Genomic DNA, 15,716 nt, shown 5'->3' on the forward strand with positions numbered 1-15,716 from the left:
ATATTTTTTATCCACCTAACTTGTATACTACAAAAATAAATAGTAGGAAGTCTTTCCTATTAACTACTGTTTTCTTTCTCTAAAGGACTTTGCTTCCAGAGTGACAGGACACATTCACCTTTTCAGCGTACTGATTTGCCTCTTTTACACACTCAGCAGGATACATCTCTGTCAAGAGACAAATGTAAGCTATCCTTAATGGACAAACATCTGTTCTGCTTATCTTTACAAAGGTAAATGGCTTGAATGTGTAATAATTTATGTCCTGGATATATATTTCAGTTTTCTTAACCTCTTTCTATTAAACATTACACATGTTTATACTATGTGCCGGGATGGAGTTATGAGATATTCAAGCTAGTGCACACTTGATCCTGTAAATCCAGATGGCAGCGGAACATTGTGCAGTTATATAAGTACATGTCCTGGGTCAGTACAACTGTATTCTTTTGGACACAGCACCTGCAGTGATGTGGCTTTCTGGCTTGGATAAGTTTGTGCAGACACAGCTCACCATGCATTCCATTTTCAGTTCTATCACTGACTCATACTGGACCAGTGGATTCTCTTGCCTCCCCTCCTTTGGTTCTACATATATAAACTTCTAAAAACTTACCTAAATGTAATGCTAAAATCAAATACAAGAACAGCTTTTTTATTAAATTGACTGAATCTTGATGTCAGGTACATGCTGGAAATATCAGAAAAATTCTGAAGGTGCATTTTCCACAGACCCATAAAAATAACAGACATAAACATGAATGAAAACTAAAGTTTCCCCTTTCCAAATAAAGATAAAAATGATGAATTTTCATGTCACCATTTGGAGGTCTTTAACTGACACGACTTTTGTTTGCCTTCCTGAGCTGGGTAATAGAGACAGAACAAAAGCATTAAAGGTACACATGATCCATCAACTTACGTGTTTCGGCTTCTCTCATCATGGGTGGTCCAGCCAGGGTAGATCAAGACTCAGAAGTTGCTGGTGCCATGAAAAAAAAAGAAGCAAGTATTGTTCAAGTTCCTTGCTTAAAAGGAATCATTTCCCATTTTCTCATCTCAAGGGATTGCCTTTGTAGCTGTAGCAGGGGAGCATTTCATTGCTCTCACTTTTGTGTATCATTTATCTTGAGATGTCAGATGTTGTCAGGTGCATTTTCAAAGGCACAAGACACAGAACATGGTGAAGCATCATTACTGAAAGAACATGATCTTACCCAGATATTGTGGAAATTGAAGTACATGATTGTTGCTGATGCAAAGGTCATGTCCTAACCTCTTACTTTACTTTATATTATGATAAGGTTTTTTCCACTTCTTGCTTTTGCTTTCTTTCCCTTTTTAAAATTTCCTTCATCTCCTTTTCTTAGATCTCACTTTCCAGTCTCTGGTTTTTTATTTAAACACTCATTGCACCCTCTGATGATTACCTTGGTGTTTAGTCATGAATGCATGATTTCCCTTTTGCTGCCATTAGTGTGAGTAAATTCCCATTCTCCCAGCAATTCTGTGTGGAAATAAAATGATCATTAATAATTTTAGAGCTCCTAGGCTCAGGATAATGGCACTGCCTAAAAGAATAGTGGAGGTAAGAACTGCAGCAGTTTTCCAGTATTGTTCTAGAGTAGACAAACTTCTTGACTTGTCTTTAATTTATGAATTGTCATCTTAGTGTTTCAAATGAGGAAAAACTATAACATTTCCACCTACTTTGTATTGCATCTTCGTAAAAATTTCTACACCAGACATGCTAAAATATTTTGGTCAATTTGATGCTGCTATCACTTTTTATCACAGCTGACATTGTCATTCTTGTGCCCACAGCTAACCCACTGACACTGTGTATGTGTTAGCTCTTGGGCATTCCCCAGCTTTGGATCCACCACATACAAATTCAGGAGCCACGTGGAAATGGGAGAAACCAGTGGAGCAGCTAAGAGCTTTCTTTCATTTGAGTTAATATTTTAGCTGTATTTATGTTGATCCTTAGAACAACGGGGTCTTCTGAAAGAATCTGTTAAAAACCAGAAGAAAGCAATGTAGTAAAATTGAATTTTCAGTTACTTTTTCTTCAAAAAAAATAAAAGAATCTTACCTAATTGTACTATCTGCTTGACCACATGAAATCAAACCTCTGAAAGGGCAAATAATTTCAGAATTATTTATGGATATTAATTTTCTCCTGACAGAAATAATACCTTACGTAACAGAGAAGAGCTATAAAAGCAGACTAAATTACTAGCAAACATTCTTTATCACTTTGACTAAGTAATTAAAAATTAACTTATTGCAGAGAAATCCTTTGTGGGAGAGTGGAGTATCTGCCTTCCTTCTTTGTGGCCTGTGGTGTGAAAGCACATTCATCATCAAGGGACACTGTCACAGTGCTGTTCTGCTCCAGTGGTTTCTGGTTGCAGAGCAATCTCTCAGAGCTCCAAGCTGGGTGTATCATTCCTGGGTCAAGCCATCTTGAAGTGAGTGAGACACAGTAAATATGGAACCCACACTCTGAAGAAGCAGCACACAGTTCTTTACTGCTGGCCTGTATTAGAGATGATTGCAATCTGACAGGATATATTTATTCATACCAAAAACAAAAGCTGGGGGTTTTTTCCCGATAAAGGTAGAAATGCAGATACTTCATTAGTTCTGTCCATGGATATGGTTTTTTTTAGTTAGTTGAGTTGTCAGCAGTAGTGTAATGTTTTAGTCCTCTGCACTGACATTTCTAATCATAGAAGGTTGGAAAAGATCTCTATGGTCATTGAGTCCAGGCATCAACCTAACACTGCAGGTCTGTCAGTTCCCATGTCCCTAAGTGCCACATCTACTTGTCTTTTGAACACTCCAGGGATGGTGATTCGACCACTTCCCTGGAGAACCTGTTCCAATGCTTGACCATCCTTTCAGTGAAGAATTTTTTCCTAATGCTCAGTCTAAACCTCCAACAATATAACTTGAAGCTGTTTCCACTTGTCACTTGGGAGAAGAGACCAACCCTCACCTTGCTAAAACCCCCTTTCAGGTAACTGTAGAACGCAGTAAGATCTCACCTGAGTCTCCTTTACTCCAGGTTAAACAACTCCAGCTTCTTCAGCCACTCATCCTTACATTATTAATCTTATGAAAATATATTCTTTGATGTTTATCTTTGTATACTTTCAAGACTAATCAAAAAGATATTTAATCTGTGAAAAATCTCTTTTTAGCTAGGGAGCAGCTAACAAGCAAGCTCTAAGTGATGTCCAGGTTTTAGAGAGACAAATTAGTTGTTGGTAGAACTGCCTTGTCAAGGTTTAGGGCTTGACATATTTCAATGATCTCAGACCTATATGGAGGTTAACAAAGCTTGGGAATAAGGATGTACCACTGATAGTGGACAGAAGGAATGTAGAATTTATAGGCCACAAGGACATCTGGCAGAACCCCCAAGACAAGGAAGAAACTAATAAAGACAGCTCAGCGACTGTGCTGAACCAGCCCCAGCTGGGTACAAGGTAATTGGCAGTAAATTGTGACCACTGACTGATGGCCACTCACCCAAAAGATTATGTGGGCTAATCAGCATTAAAAGTGAGAGACTCATTAATCAATAGATGAAAGACTACTGATTATTAAGGGAACTATGTAATTTGTGGACAATGGACCTTAATGCCTTTGTTTGCTAAAATGGATAAACAATGAAAAGTTTTGGTAGTTGTCATGCTGGCTTTGTGCGCTTGCCACCCAGCACCCCCTTCTGTGCAGAACTGTAAATACATCAAAGACCTTGTGTGTGGACTGGCCTCTTGAACACCGGGTGAAAAAAAACCCTTTTTTGGGACAATTAGACTTTTGTTCCAAATCTCTCAGCAGCTTTGCCGCCCTCCTTTGGACAAGCTCCAGCCCCTCAACGTCGTTCTCGTCGTGAGGGGCTCAAAATTGGACACAGGGTTCGAGGTGTGGCCTCACGAGTGTACAGGGGCTGGCTACATTTTGTCTGACACGATGCCGTTGGCCTTCTTGGCCACCTGGACACGCTGGCTCGCTGTCAGCCAGCACCCCCGGGTCCTTTTCCACATGGCTGCTTTCCAGCCACTGTCCCAAATCCGTGGCATTGCTGCGACCCAAGTGCAGGACCCGGATGTTCAGGCCAGGGCCCAAAGGCGAGGAGAGGAAGTGCCACGGGCTTTGGGGGAGGAACCAGCGCGCTCCTCACTGAGGCGGCCTCCGCGGAGATCGCCGCCCGCCGAAGGGGAGGCGGAACCCTGGGGGCGGCGCCGGTCGTCAGCCGGCGCCCTTTCGCCGAGGCCTTCCGCCGTCCCGCCGTTACCCCGGCAACGGCGCCGCCGGCCCAACGTGAAGCCCGGGCCCGGCCGCAAGATGGTGAGGGATGGCGGGGCGGTGAGGGATGGTAGATGGTGAGGGATCGCAGGATGGTGAGGGGCGGGAAGGGATCGCGGGATGGTGAGGGGCGGTGGGGCGGTGAGGGATCGCAGGATGGTGAGGGGCAGTGGGGCGATGAGGGATCGCAGGATGATGAGGGGCGGCGGGCGGTGAGGGATCGCAGGATGATGAGGGGCGGCGGGGCGGTGAGGGATGGTAGGATGGTGAAGGATCGCAGGATGGTGAGGGGCGGCGGGGCGGTGAGGGATGGTAGGATGGCGAGGCGCGGCGGGACAGGGGACGCGGCGGAGAAGGCACCGCCGAGGGAGAGCCCGCTCTGAGCCGGCTCCTCTTTGCTCTCTGCTCAGATGCTCTCTCGGGCCAAGCCGGCCGTGGGGGGTACCCCGCCGCCGGGAGACAGACGGAGGAAGAAAGGGAAGGAGGTGCCACAGTTGGAAGAGCTCTTGTCCCAGAGGGACTTCACCGGCGCGATCGCCTTGCTGGAGGTGACGGGAGAGCGGTATCGTCGCTGTGCCCTCAGGGCTGCGGGGCGAGAGCATCCCTTCCCCTGCCTTGTGACCCTCTCGCCCCCTTGGGCCCTGCAGCGGCATCTGTTGCTCCCCGCTTCACAGAGCCGGGTTTGGCCTGTGAGGGCTGCCTGCTGCTGCCCTTGGAAATGTGAAAGCAGCTCCATCCCAGCAGCATCCACAGCTGTCAAACTGTCCGTGATATATGATAGCCTAGTATTGCTTTGGTTATCTGTGGGGCTTTAGAAACTCTGGCAGCTGACAAAATTCTTATATTCTTTATTCCCTGCAAAGTTTAAACAGCACGTAGCGGAGGAGGAGGAGGAGGATGGCAACCTTTGGATTGGATACTGTGCGTTTCATTTGGGTGACTACAAGAGAGCTCTGGAGGTAAGGTGGGGAAATCCTGCTTCCCGAGGTTGGAAACTGGGATGTTGTGATAAAATAAGGACAGCAGGAGGAAGATGGTCTGTAATAGGGAAAAGCCCTACTAGCCAGTTAAGGTACAAATGTACAGTAATGAGGCAGATGCTCTGGGAAGCAGTTTGGATTGGGGGAAAATATGGTATTTTGCCTATGAAAATAGAACTTGTTAAATATTATGTACTGACTTATTTCATACTAGGGTCAGTAGCCTAATTTGTTCTGTTGAATGTCATTGTTCATGTCCTAAATCCATCATTCCCTTTTTGCAGCTAGGTTTCCACAGTTTCATTTCTGAGGTTTAATAATATTTCTATCTTCATTGTGTAGCTTATCTGTGATAAGTATGAAAAAATTCTTTCTTTAGAGGTTGATGCCCCTGACTATTTAATGTACTTTATTGGTCTTCTTTGCATTTTCTTGTATTAGGTAATTCAATTAAATGAGGTGGTCTTTTTTTCTAAAAGCTTTACGTCACTAAAATATATGGTAATTGTTCAAATATGTACATTTTAATGTTTACCTCTTACAGTTCTGTTGTGTCCCTTCACTGTGAAGTGTAACCGAAGTATAGCTGGTTTTGCAGTCTGTGAACTTGCTTTCCCCAGAATCAATATTAAAAACAGATGTTAAAGTATTAACAAAAGATAATAAAAAGAAAAGAAATAGATTATAGAACAATGATGATATTTTCTCTCTTAGATAAATGGTCACATGCACAAGATGCATACATGAGCTGAAAACTCTAAAGCTTCTAAGTAAGAAAGGCACAAGGCACTCTGCCCTTTAAAAATTGATGAGAAAAACATCTGTTAGAGTTATTAGAAACGCTCAGTGAATCAAATGGATGGTAAACACAGTATAGAAGTAGTGCAGGACATCACAGTAAATTAATATTCATGTTTAGACTTGTGGAATTTAGATACTATGAATACAACAATCAGTAGCTGTAGTTAATTTACATCCATGTATTAGGTGTTAATAGGCAGTGCAAGTTTAAAAAAAGAAAAATGTTCATATACAGACGGAAAATAACTTGGAATTTCTTTGAAATAAGAAACAGTTTGAAAATAAATTTGAAATAAATTCTGTTTTTTAAATACCCAGTAGATGCTTTTATAGCCAGAGTAGATTTTACATGTTCCCTTCAACGAAAAGGCAGCTGCTTTTTTTTTTAAATTTTCCTAATTAGTTTTTGCATGTGGTGTTTGATTCACCACTAGGTGATGCTCTTGATTCGGTATTTTAAACACTGCAACATAGCCTTCTTTTTCCTGGTTATCTGCCCAAGAAGGGACAATAAAAGGTTTGTATGAGCGATTTGTAGTTTGATTGATTGTGTATGTTTTAAGTGAGAGATCACAGGGCTTGTCTTCCCGGATTTAATGATGGTTTTTTGCACAGTGATAAGTCCTGATAGCTTTGCAATTTTGTGGTGACATGTGGGAAATGAGCCTGTGCATCTCAACATAGTTTCTCTGGGGACAGAACACTCTAGTTTTAATTTCTAAGACTGTAGGTCTCATTCCACCGCGGAGGCTGAACTGCCTTTTAGTTATCAAATTCCATGTTGAAGTGTAAAATGCTGCTATCTCATCTGCTATGTTCCAGAGGTGTTGTTGCTGTATTCTCAAGGACAAATTCCTTGATAATCTACATCCTTGAGATCTTGGAGCACTCTTTGGGGAGTGCCAAAAGCACTGTAGATAAAATACTATGGGTCAAAGATTCTGCTGAATTATCCAGAATGACATTGCATATAACCTAAATGATTTACACTGCTATGTGTTCCTGCAAGTGACAACACTTAGTGTGTGTCACTGTATAGCAGTTCATGGTCCATGTACCTGATGAGGGTCTTCAGAAATCACACTGTTCCATGCTTTTATTAATGATGATACTTTCTTAGTGAGCCAGGCATGTTGGTTGCATAGCAACTTTTGGAGAAGCTTGGGAATTGTGATGAGGTGTCCATCATGCACCACCAGGAGAAACAGGGAATAAGTGAAAAACACACAGATGTCCATTCCAGCTCCAGGAATATCTTCAGAGAGAATGACAGCAAAATCTCTGTCACATTCATGTGAGAGAATTCACATTCTCTTATCACAGGCACACCAACAACCGTTAAGTGTCCTCTAGGTAGGGCACTAACCTCAGCCTCACTGGGGTCATACTTTCCCCTTCTTAACAGCAGATGCCTTTCTCAAAGGTTATGCCACTGCCACTGGTCTGGTAGGGATCATCCCTACTGCTGTAGCCCAGTTTACAAATGCTATTGCAATAGGCTTGACTCTTCAGCAGTGATGGTGCAGTTCTTCCTGAGGGACTGACTATCTTCCTTCATGGACAAACTTATTTTTTACTGAGTAGCTTGTGTCTTCCTGGCATCATATGGCAACCAGAGAATTCGTAGTATATGGTGACATCTAATTGGTTTTCTGGAATCTTCCATATCTAGTGTCCATAATGGGAAAAAAATCATCTGTCTTTCTGCAGCAGCTGCCATTTGTTCATGGCTCAAATCTTAAATCTTCTGAAAAATTTCCCAGTGTCACCCAGGTACCAGAACTAGAGCATCAGGCCAATTATTCTGTTTCTGAGCTGCCTGGTCTTATAAATTGAATCAGCCGGGGCCTTAAGAAAGTGATGGTTTACTAAATTTTTAAATATCTGTATCTACATCTATACCTATACGTATATTTAAAAAAATTTATGAGACAAATTGGCATGGGCAGGTGCTTTTCTTGGTTGGATTCAAGAACAAGTTTCACAGTTGCAGTCTGTACCCTCTGCTTCTAGGCACACATGGTGCAGCTGCTGGACATGCTAATGCCATTTTGGTTCATCGGTGCACACATGAGAGCAAAGAATGATCCCTGGGCCAAAGCCTTCAATGCATTGTTTCTGTCAAAATCCTACAACCAGCCAGCAACAGTCTCTCCAATCTGCCACCTGGCAGAGAAGTAGGAGCAGTTCCACCACTTTATTGATCAGGACCTCCTGCCAGCTTGGCTCAGAATAATTTTAGTCGAATCCTAAGTCATGGAAGGACCAGGGCTGTACTAGGGTAATTGTTCATCCATGGACAGTGTCTGGTCATGCTTGAGTAATTCTGTGAGAAGTGTGAGAATACAGGTACACTCCAGTTCCTGATAGCTGAAGACAAAGTAAAAACTGGGTTTTTTTAGCTCTGGGAGTTCTCTAGGCGTCTCTATGATGTCTGTAGCCAGGTTACAATAAGTATCTCTTTGACCACATGTCGAGCAGCCATATATGTTGGCTTGTTTATTGGCTCTTCAGCATCTGTGTTAATGGGCTTGAAGAATCCAGACATGTAATAAGGGCATTAAGCTGGCCCTCCACATGGTCAGTACATGTCCATAGTTGTGGACAATTGACCTGGCAGCCTGCTTTTGAGGAAAACTGCATGTGTCTAGTGATAGAGGTATGAGGAGGAGGACAGTAAAATAGCAAGGAGTTGTTAATGCTGCTGGATGGCAAAAGCATGCCACAGGTTGACTCTTAGGACAGGTTTGAGAGTATTTAGTTTGTTTGGGTTTGTTGGTTTATTTAGAAAGTAGGGGAGAAAGTTCTTGTGAAGTAGTCTTTGAGAGACTGATGTTGAATGGCTTTCAGTGAGAAAAGGGGCAACAGCACATAGTCCAGACACATGGCCCAGAACTACAGGGTAAGGAGCACTAATAGTCCTAATTTTTATTTTATATTTCCGTAGATTCACATTGGTACTGGTAGAACACTCTTTATATATTGCTTACTTTGAAGGGCCAGGCCATAACATGACTTGTGTTTGTGCACTTTGTCTTTTCTGATTAATCTGCCTGAAGCCCTAGTCAGGAGAGACCTTTGGGTGCATTTAATCTGAATGAATTTTGAAAGATTCCAGATGGTCCCAATAAACAGCAGTGGCCTATATCTCAGAGCTCCTTGACAGGCCAACATCAAGATTAAACTGGCCTCAGAAAAGTTGGCCTCTATGTAAATGTTTTATTTTTAAAAATATTAGTCATTATTATGATGATGTTTATGATATTTATATTTATTTATTGTAAATATTGTTGGACAGCTAGTCCCTGAAATACTAGCAAGACTGAGCTGGCTTTTAAGGTGCTCCTTACGAGTTTCTTCTCTGTTTCAGAGTGCAGTTTACTTTTATTTGGCAACAAAAAAAAATTAATTCTTTATGCTTGCAAGCTCAAAACTTTATTGTTATCAGCATGTTTGTGTTCCTGGGATTTTCTGTCCTTTGGGCATGGCTTATTTTATCTCATTATGTATATATATCTCTGTCCTTTTCCCCAGAGGTAAGAAGTCTCCCACCCACAGAGGCTCAATCTGCTAAACTCTCCCTAGGGAGAGGGAGCTTCCATTTCATGTTTGGGGAACAAGTAGAGAGTCAAGAGGCTGTTTTGCTGGGAGGGATGAGTGGCTTGCAGTGATCTGGAGTACATGGATGACATTCCTTCAGCAGGTCTGATGAGAACCTTGCATGACCATGCTTTGCCTTATGCTTCATGCCTCCATGGCTGGATGAAGAGTAGGAGCACCAGCAGCAGGCACTTCCGTTGGGATGGTCCTTCCTAGGAATCTATCAGAACAGTGACACAGGAAAAAAATGGCATTTAGGGAACTCCATGCCTCTGTTTTTAGTACCTGTTGTTACTCTGAGAAAAGATGCTTATCTTCAGGAGTATAATTGTTTAGTGGCTGCAAAGTTTTTTTTGTTTAAAAGAAGTAGATTGAAAGATTGATCTGTTAAGTTTTGCTGTTTCACAAATAAGAAGAAATGAAGAAGTTTGTGTGGCAGAATTAAAGGATGTGTAATCAATGTGGATGTGTAAGAAATATCAGAATATGCTATCAAGAGCCTTTCTATATCTGTTGGCTGTAAATCTTAAAATGGGAAATGGTAAAGTTAGCAACAGGTTATTAATATTTACTACAAATTACTAATCTTCATCCATAAGGAGATCTTGAATTTGCCCAATACCAATTTTTAGGCTTGCATTTTAATGCAGTGGTCTCCAAGCAATTTTGCTGTACCCCTATTAGTAAAAAAATTTTGAGTACACATCCCCAATGTATATACACACATCTATACATTTATAAATTATATACATGTACCAGTGTACTAATATGTAATTATAAAACATAGACAAAAATAGGAACTAAAAAAAGGATGTGATAAAATTAAATACAATTTAAAATACTTATTTTAGTTATTAGTAGTACAAAAAATTTTTCTTCCTGCACTTGATGTTATTATATTACATAACCTCAGACTTAACACACACTTCCACAGGTTTAATATACACTAAGACACTACCTACAGGTTTACAAAAACACATTTAACACTTGCACCAGTAAGTATTCACAAAGAGATTTCCCTGATGATTATGGCTCCCAGGCTTTGACTGGAGGAGAACTTAAGAAAGCAACAGAAGTTGATTATATTGATGCTTTTATAGCTTACTTATATTGGGGCTTATATATGTAAATAATATTTTTATTATAATATATTTACAATATAAATATGTTTTATATCTCTGTAACGTCAATATTGACAGAAATCTTGCTTATATGTGATGATTTATAGCACTGCTTGTCCCTGTGGTCCGTTATATTGTTGTAAACAAAAAGGTGGGGACATAGCTTAAAATAACAGTTTTGTTGTAAGGACTGCAGTGAACTTCAGAATAAATTGTTTAACGATACATTGTAAAATTGTGGAAGAAAGAATTATATTTAATACAAGTATGCGCTATTACACATTTTTTTAAAATCAGCCCTCTCTTCTGTTACAGGAATATGAGGCTTTAACCAAGCAAGCAACTTGCAAACCAGATGTTTGGGTGAACCTTGCCTGTACCTACTTCTTTCTGGGGATGTACACGCAAGCAGAACAAGCAGCCTTGAAAGGTGAGATGTGTTGCTCTGTTATTGGTTTGAACACTTAAAGTAATTTCCAGAAAAGGATGCAATCAAGGATACTTTAGAGCAAAGTTTTTTGGGTTTGGGGTTTTGTTTGGGGGTTACTTAATTTTAACTTTCATTTAATGGGAGAATTATGATGCAGTTTCCTTCCTAAAAATACCTTGGGCGTGTGGAGCAGCTGGAACTAAAGGAAGCATCTGGAAAATAATTTATCTTATTAATTTCTAAATGCAAAACCCAGCATATGCCAACCAGCAACAAAAGGTTACTTTTCTTTTGACTGATTCTGTGTCCCTGAGCCAGTGCAGATGAAACAAATTAAGCCTGTGAAATCATAAAAAAATAAGCATCTGAGAGAGCTAAGCATTCTCCCTGATGAAGACAAGAGGTCTGTTTATGTAGTTTGAGTGACTTAGTAGGTGGTCTCGTTGCCTTGTAAGTCTGATGTTTGGTATCTGGTTCTTCCAGGTACAGAGTTCAATAGTCACATTATTACAATTCTACTTAAATCTGAACATGCATGGGTTCATTTAAAGAGGAGGAATGAAAATTAGATTCCAGGGCAATTTTTACTGCCTAAAAATGTTTCTGTAGTTTCATTTTGTTGCCCATCACTTTTTATGTATCTTAGTGATTTAGATTGTTTTCTATAACCATAGTATCTCAGTGCTTTTTAAGTAAAATTAGTAGTAGTGATATCCCACTCAACTTCTGACCTGCCTTCTTAGGATAAAACTCTTATTGAAGGATGGGTTTTCTCTGTTCTTTCATTAGTCTTCTTGTCTTGGACTGCAAAATAGAGTAGGAAGAAAATAGTAGTGTACTTTCTTCTGCTGTGGAAGAATGTCTTCCAAAAGGATAGCTTTGGATCATTTAAAAAAAATAATTAGGTTCTCATATCCCTTTAAAATCCTTGAAAAGATCATGCTGAGCTTGAATCCCACAACTAGAAAAAAAAATGTTTTTTTTATTTTCAATTGTAAAAAAACCTCATGCAGAGCTTTGTGTTTTGCATTGTTCCAGAGGTGTGTAAATTTCTAATATTCACAAGTAATTTAATCTTTAATGTACCACAAATTTGAGCTTTGGAGATTGCAACCTAGAACTTGAAGTTAATCTAAAAGTAAATGGGCAATAGAGCTTTGAGGTGTCACTGTGACCTAAAGCATGGGGGAAGCAAGGAGCTGCATCCTGTACCAGTTGGAGCCATTGTCGTCCGCTTCACATCTTGTGAGTTACAGCAATCCGTTCTAGAGATGACATATACACAGCTGGCATGCACACTTATTAACTGTGAGCTGGAGGAGAGGGAAGGTTGGTGTCATGCCCCTTCAGATTAGTTAGTAAATAGAATGGTGAGTGGCAGAGCAAGGGGTGCAGTTAGTGGTACTTGGGTGCTGGAGGCAAGGGTGGGAATATTAAGAAAGCAAGAGCTGAGGGAGGGAACAGAAAATAATGGAGTGGTCACATTAGTTCAGTTCCTGATCAATTCTTGATTTTACATAATTGTTTAAGAAGGACAGCATGCCAGTTCTTATAATGAGGTGCCAGACCTTTGTTGTAGTACTGTAATCCTGGTGATTTCTGGCTACTTAAGCTTGGTGGGGAAGCAGTCACAGCTGAGGATTTGTAATACTTGTCCTTTCTCCACTTGTAAGCTTGTAAGTGTGGTATATTCCCCTTTCAATCTTTCTTATATTGAGTTTAAAGCTTTTTATTTTTAAGTCAGATCCTCTTTTAGGTTTTTTTAACAATTTGGGATTGCATCAGTGGTGGCTGTTTGCAATATAGTGTTGACAGCTGAGGCCATATTGTCTTGTGCTCTCTTCCACAGTTTTGCAAAGACCTTGAAGAAAAATAAAAATACTTCCTTTGAAGAGGAAAAGTCTTTAGAAGAACACCATTTATCTAATATTGCCTTGAATATCACTGAAAAAATGATAGGTAGTGTTAATATTAGACTCTTTACCATTGCTATTTTGGGATTATTTTGCCTGAATTCTTGTGTAGTGCGTGCTGTTTATTGCTGCAGTTATGCTAAACCCATGAAAGTAGCATACTGCTAAAACAAATTCAGGAGAACTAATTTAGTTTCAGCTATAGTTCTAAATTTCTACAGTGACAGAATATCTGTGTGAAAGGGAGTATAAATATCAGCTAGCTTTCTGGAATAGATTTTCCACACAAACATGTAAATATCCTGAAATCAAATCATGTTCGTTCTTGCCATATACTATTGTTGCTTAAGGAAATTGTTGTTAACCATCATTCCATTAACGAGGAAAAATTAGCAGGATACGTAAAATTTAGGAACAATCATTAAAAGCCATGAGGTAATTAATGTATTCATACAGATACATAGTCCACAATCTCTTGTGGAGCAAGGTTTTATCTTTATTTTATAATAGACATGAATTGATCTCTTAGCTTGTTGTTGTTTAATTCAAACTTCATGGAATAGAGGGGATGGGGAGGTCATTAAGGACAGCCAGCACAGCTTCACCAAGGGCAAGTTCTGCCTGACCAACTTAGTGGCTTTCTATGATGGAGTGACTCCATCAGTGGGCAAGGGAAGAGCTATTGATGTAATTTATCTGGACTTCCGTAAAGCTTTTGACACGGTTCTTCACAACATTCTTCTCTCACAATTGTATAGATAGGAATTTGATGGGTAGACTGTTAGGTGGATTAGGAATTGGTCAGACAGTCAGATCCAGAGGGTAGTAATCAACAGCTCAGAGTCCCAGTGGGCATTAGTGACCAGTGATGTCCCTCAGGGGTCTGCATTGGCACCAGAGTTATTTAATGTCTTCATTAATGACACAGGTGAAGGGATCAAGTGCACCTTCAGCAGGTTTGCAAATAACACCAAGCTGAGTGGTGCTCTTCACGCACCTGAAGGATGGGATGCCAGCCATAGGGATCTGGACAGGCTTGAGAGGTCGATCTGTGAGAACCTCAAGAAGTTCAGCACGACCGAGTGCAAGGTGCTGCACCTGGGTTGGGGCAACCCCTGGTATCAACACCAGCTGGGGCATGAAGGGATCAAGGGCAGCCTTGCCAAGAAGGATTTGGGAGTGCAGGTGGACGAGCAGCTGGACACGACTCAGCAATGGCACTCACAGCACAGAAAGCCAATTGTATCCTGGGCTGCATCCAAAGAGCATGGGCAGAGGATGAAGGAGGGGATTCTGCCCCTTTGCTCTGCCTGGGTGAGACCCCACCTGTAGTGCTGCATCCAGCTCTGGAGTCCCCAGCACAGGAATGACATGGACCTACTGGAGCAAGTCCAAAGTAGGCCACCAAAATGATGAGAAGGATGGAGCACCTTTCCTACAAGGAAAGGCAAAGAGAATTGGATTTTTCAGCTTGGAGAAGAAAAGAGTTCAGGGAGACCACATTGAGGCTTTCCAGTACCTAGACAGAACTTAAAAGAGAGCTGAATAAGGACCATTATTAACACAAGCATCTAGTGATAGGACAAGGAGGAATGGCTTTTATGAAATGAATGAAAGAGAGTAGGTTTAGATTAGATACAAGGAAGAAATTCTTTGCTGTGAAGGTCGTTGCCTAGAGAAGTTCTATCCCTGGAAATGTTCAAAGCCAAGCTGAACAAGGCCTTGAGCAAGGTGTTTATGGCTACAGCAGGGGTTGGAATTAGAAATCTTTAAGGTCCCTTCCATCTAAGCCATTCTATGATCCTCTCAGGAAAGAATAAGACTGAATGTAAAAAGTCATATAAAAAAGAATTACTGCAAATATAACCTAAGAAGTAGAACAAAAAGGCAATAAAGAAAAAACCCTCCTTGAAGGTTTTTCATTATAATTGTATTTTACCTCCTCTAGGCTTTCTTCCAAAATCCTTTCAGGTATTTCCAGCTTCTCCTTTTCCCCTGTTGTCTGCTCACATTGCAGTTACTAATGTTCCTAGTTCTGAGGTGAAGGTAGAGTTACTTCCAAGTCAGCTACTGTTATTTTGTAGTCATCCCATAGTGAAGCTGTCAAGTGATGCTTTGCTGCCTCCTTTTGCATCTGTGTTCTCATGCATTGGCTGAACATATGTTTTCTGTGCTCTGAGTAGTCAATCTTGTCTTGAGAGAATGAGGCTTAAACTATTGATCTTGATTAAGAATATAATAATAACAACAAATTATTACTTTTTCATTATACAAACTAATACTCTTATGTTGCATTTATAGTTCTTTGCTTTGCAAAGGCCCAAGAACAGAAACTCAGCCTGGCACACTTGGACTGTGATCCTCACAACTGATCCGAGTGTTTAGAAGTCAGCATATGCTTTCAGAAGCTGTTGGCTTGCACTAAGAAAGAAACTAAGAACTAAAGCATAAGAACTAAAATTGTTCTTTTAAACCACAAAATGTGCACATAAGTGGGGCTACAGTTAAGTTTGTTATGAAAAACAGTCTTTCAGGATAAATGGAATCT

The 15,716-nt window shown here is 40.7% G+C and overlaps 1 protein-coding gene across 10 annotated transcripts in view; it reads left to right on the forward strand.

Annotated features, from left to right (window-relative positions):
* Positions 1 to 4,282: 4,282 nt before the first annotated feature.
* IFT56 (intraflagellar transport 56) overlaps positions 4,283 to 15,716 on the forward strand; it is a 64,762-nt gene continuing 53,328 nt past the window's right edge. For all 10 annotated transcript variants that reach the window (XR_004981810.2, XM_036400747.2, XM_036400748.2 and 7 more), the window contains exons 1-4: positions 4,283 to 4,365; positions 4,734 to 4,871; positions 5,187 to 5,282; positions 11,141 to 11,255. Coding sequence is in view for 9 of the 10 variants with exons in the window: in XM_036400747.2 (XP_036256640.1) it covers positions 4,363 to 4,365; positions 4,734 to 4,871; positions 5,187 to 5,282; positions 11,141 to 11,255 (352 nt within the window). In the remaining variant the exon portion in view is untranslated. The remainder of the gene's footprint in view (positions 4,366 to 4,733; positions 4,872 to 5,186; positions 5,283 to 11,140; positions 11,256 to 15,716) is intronic.

This window comes from Molothrus ater, chromosome 5, assembly GCF_012460135.2.
Source record: "Molothrus ater isolate BHLD 08-10-18 breed brown headed cowbird chromosome 5, BPBGC_Mater_1.1, whole genome shotgun sequence".
NCBI classification, from domain to species: Eukaryota; Metazoa; Chordata; class Aves; order Passeriformes; family Icteridae; genus Molothrus; species Molothrus ater.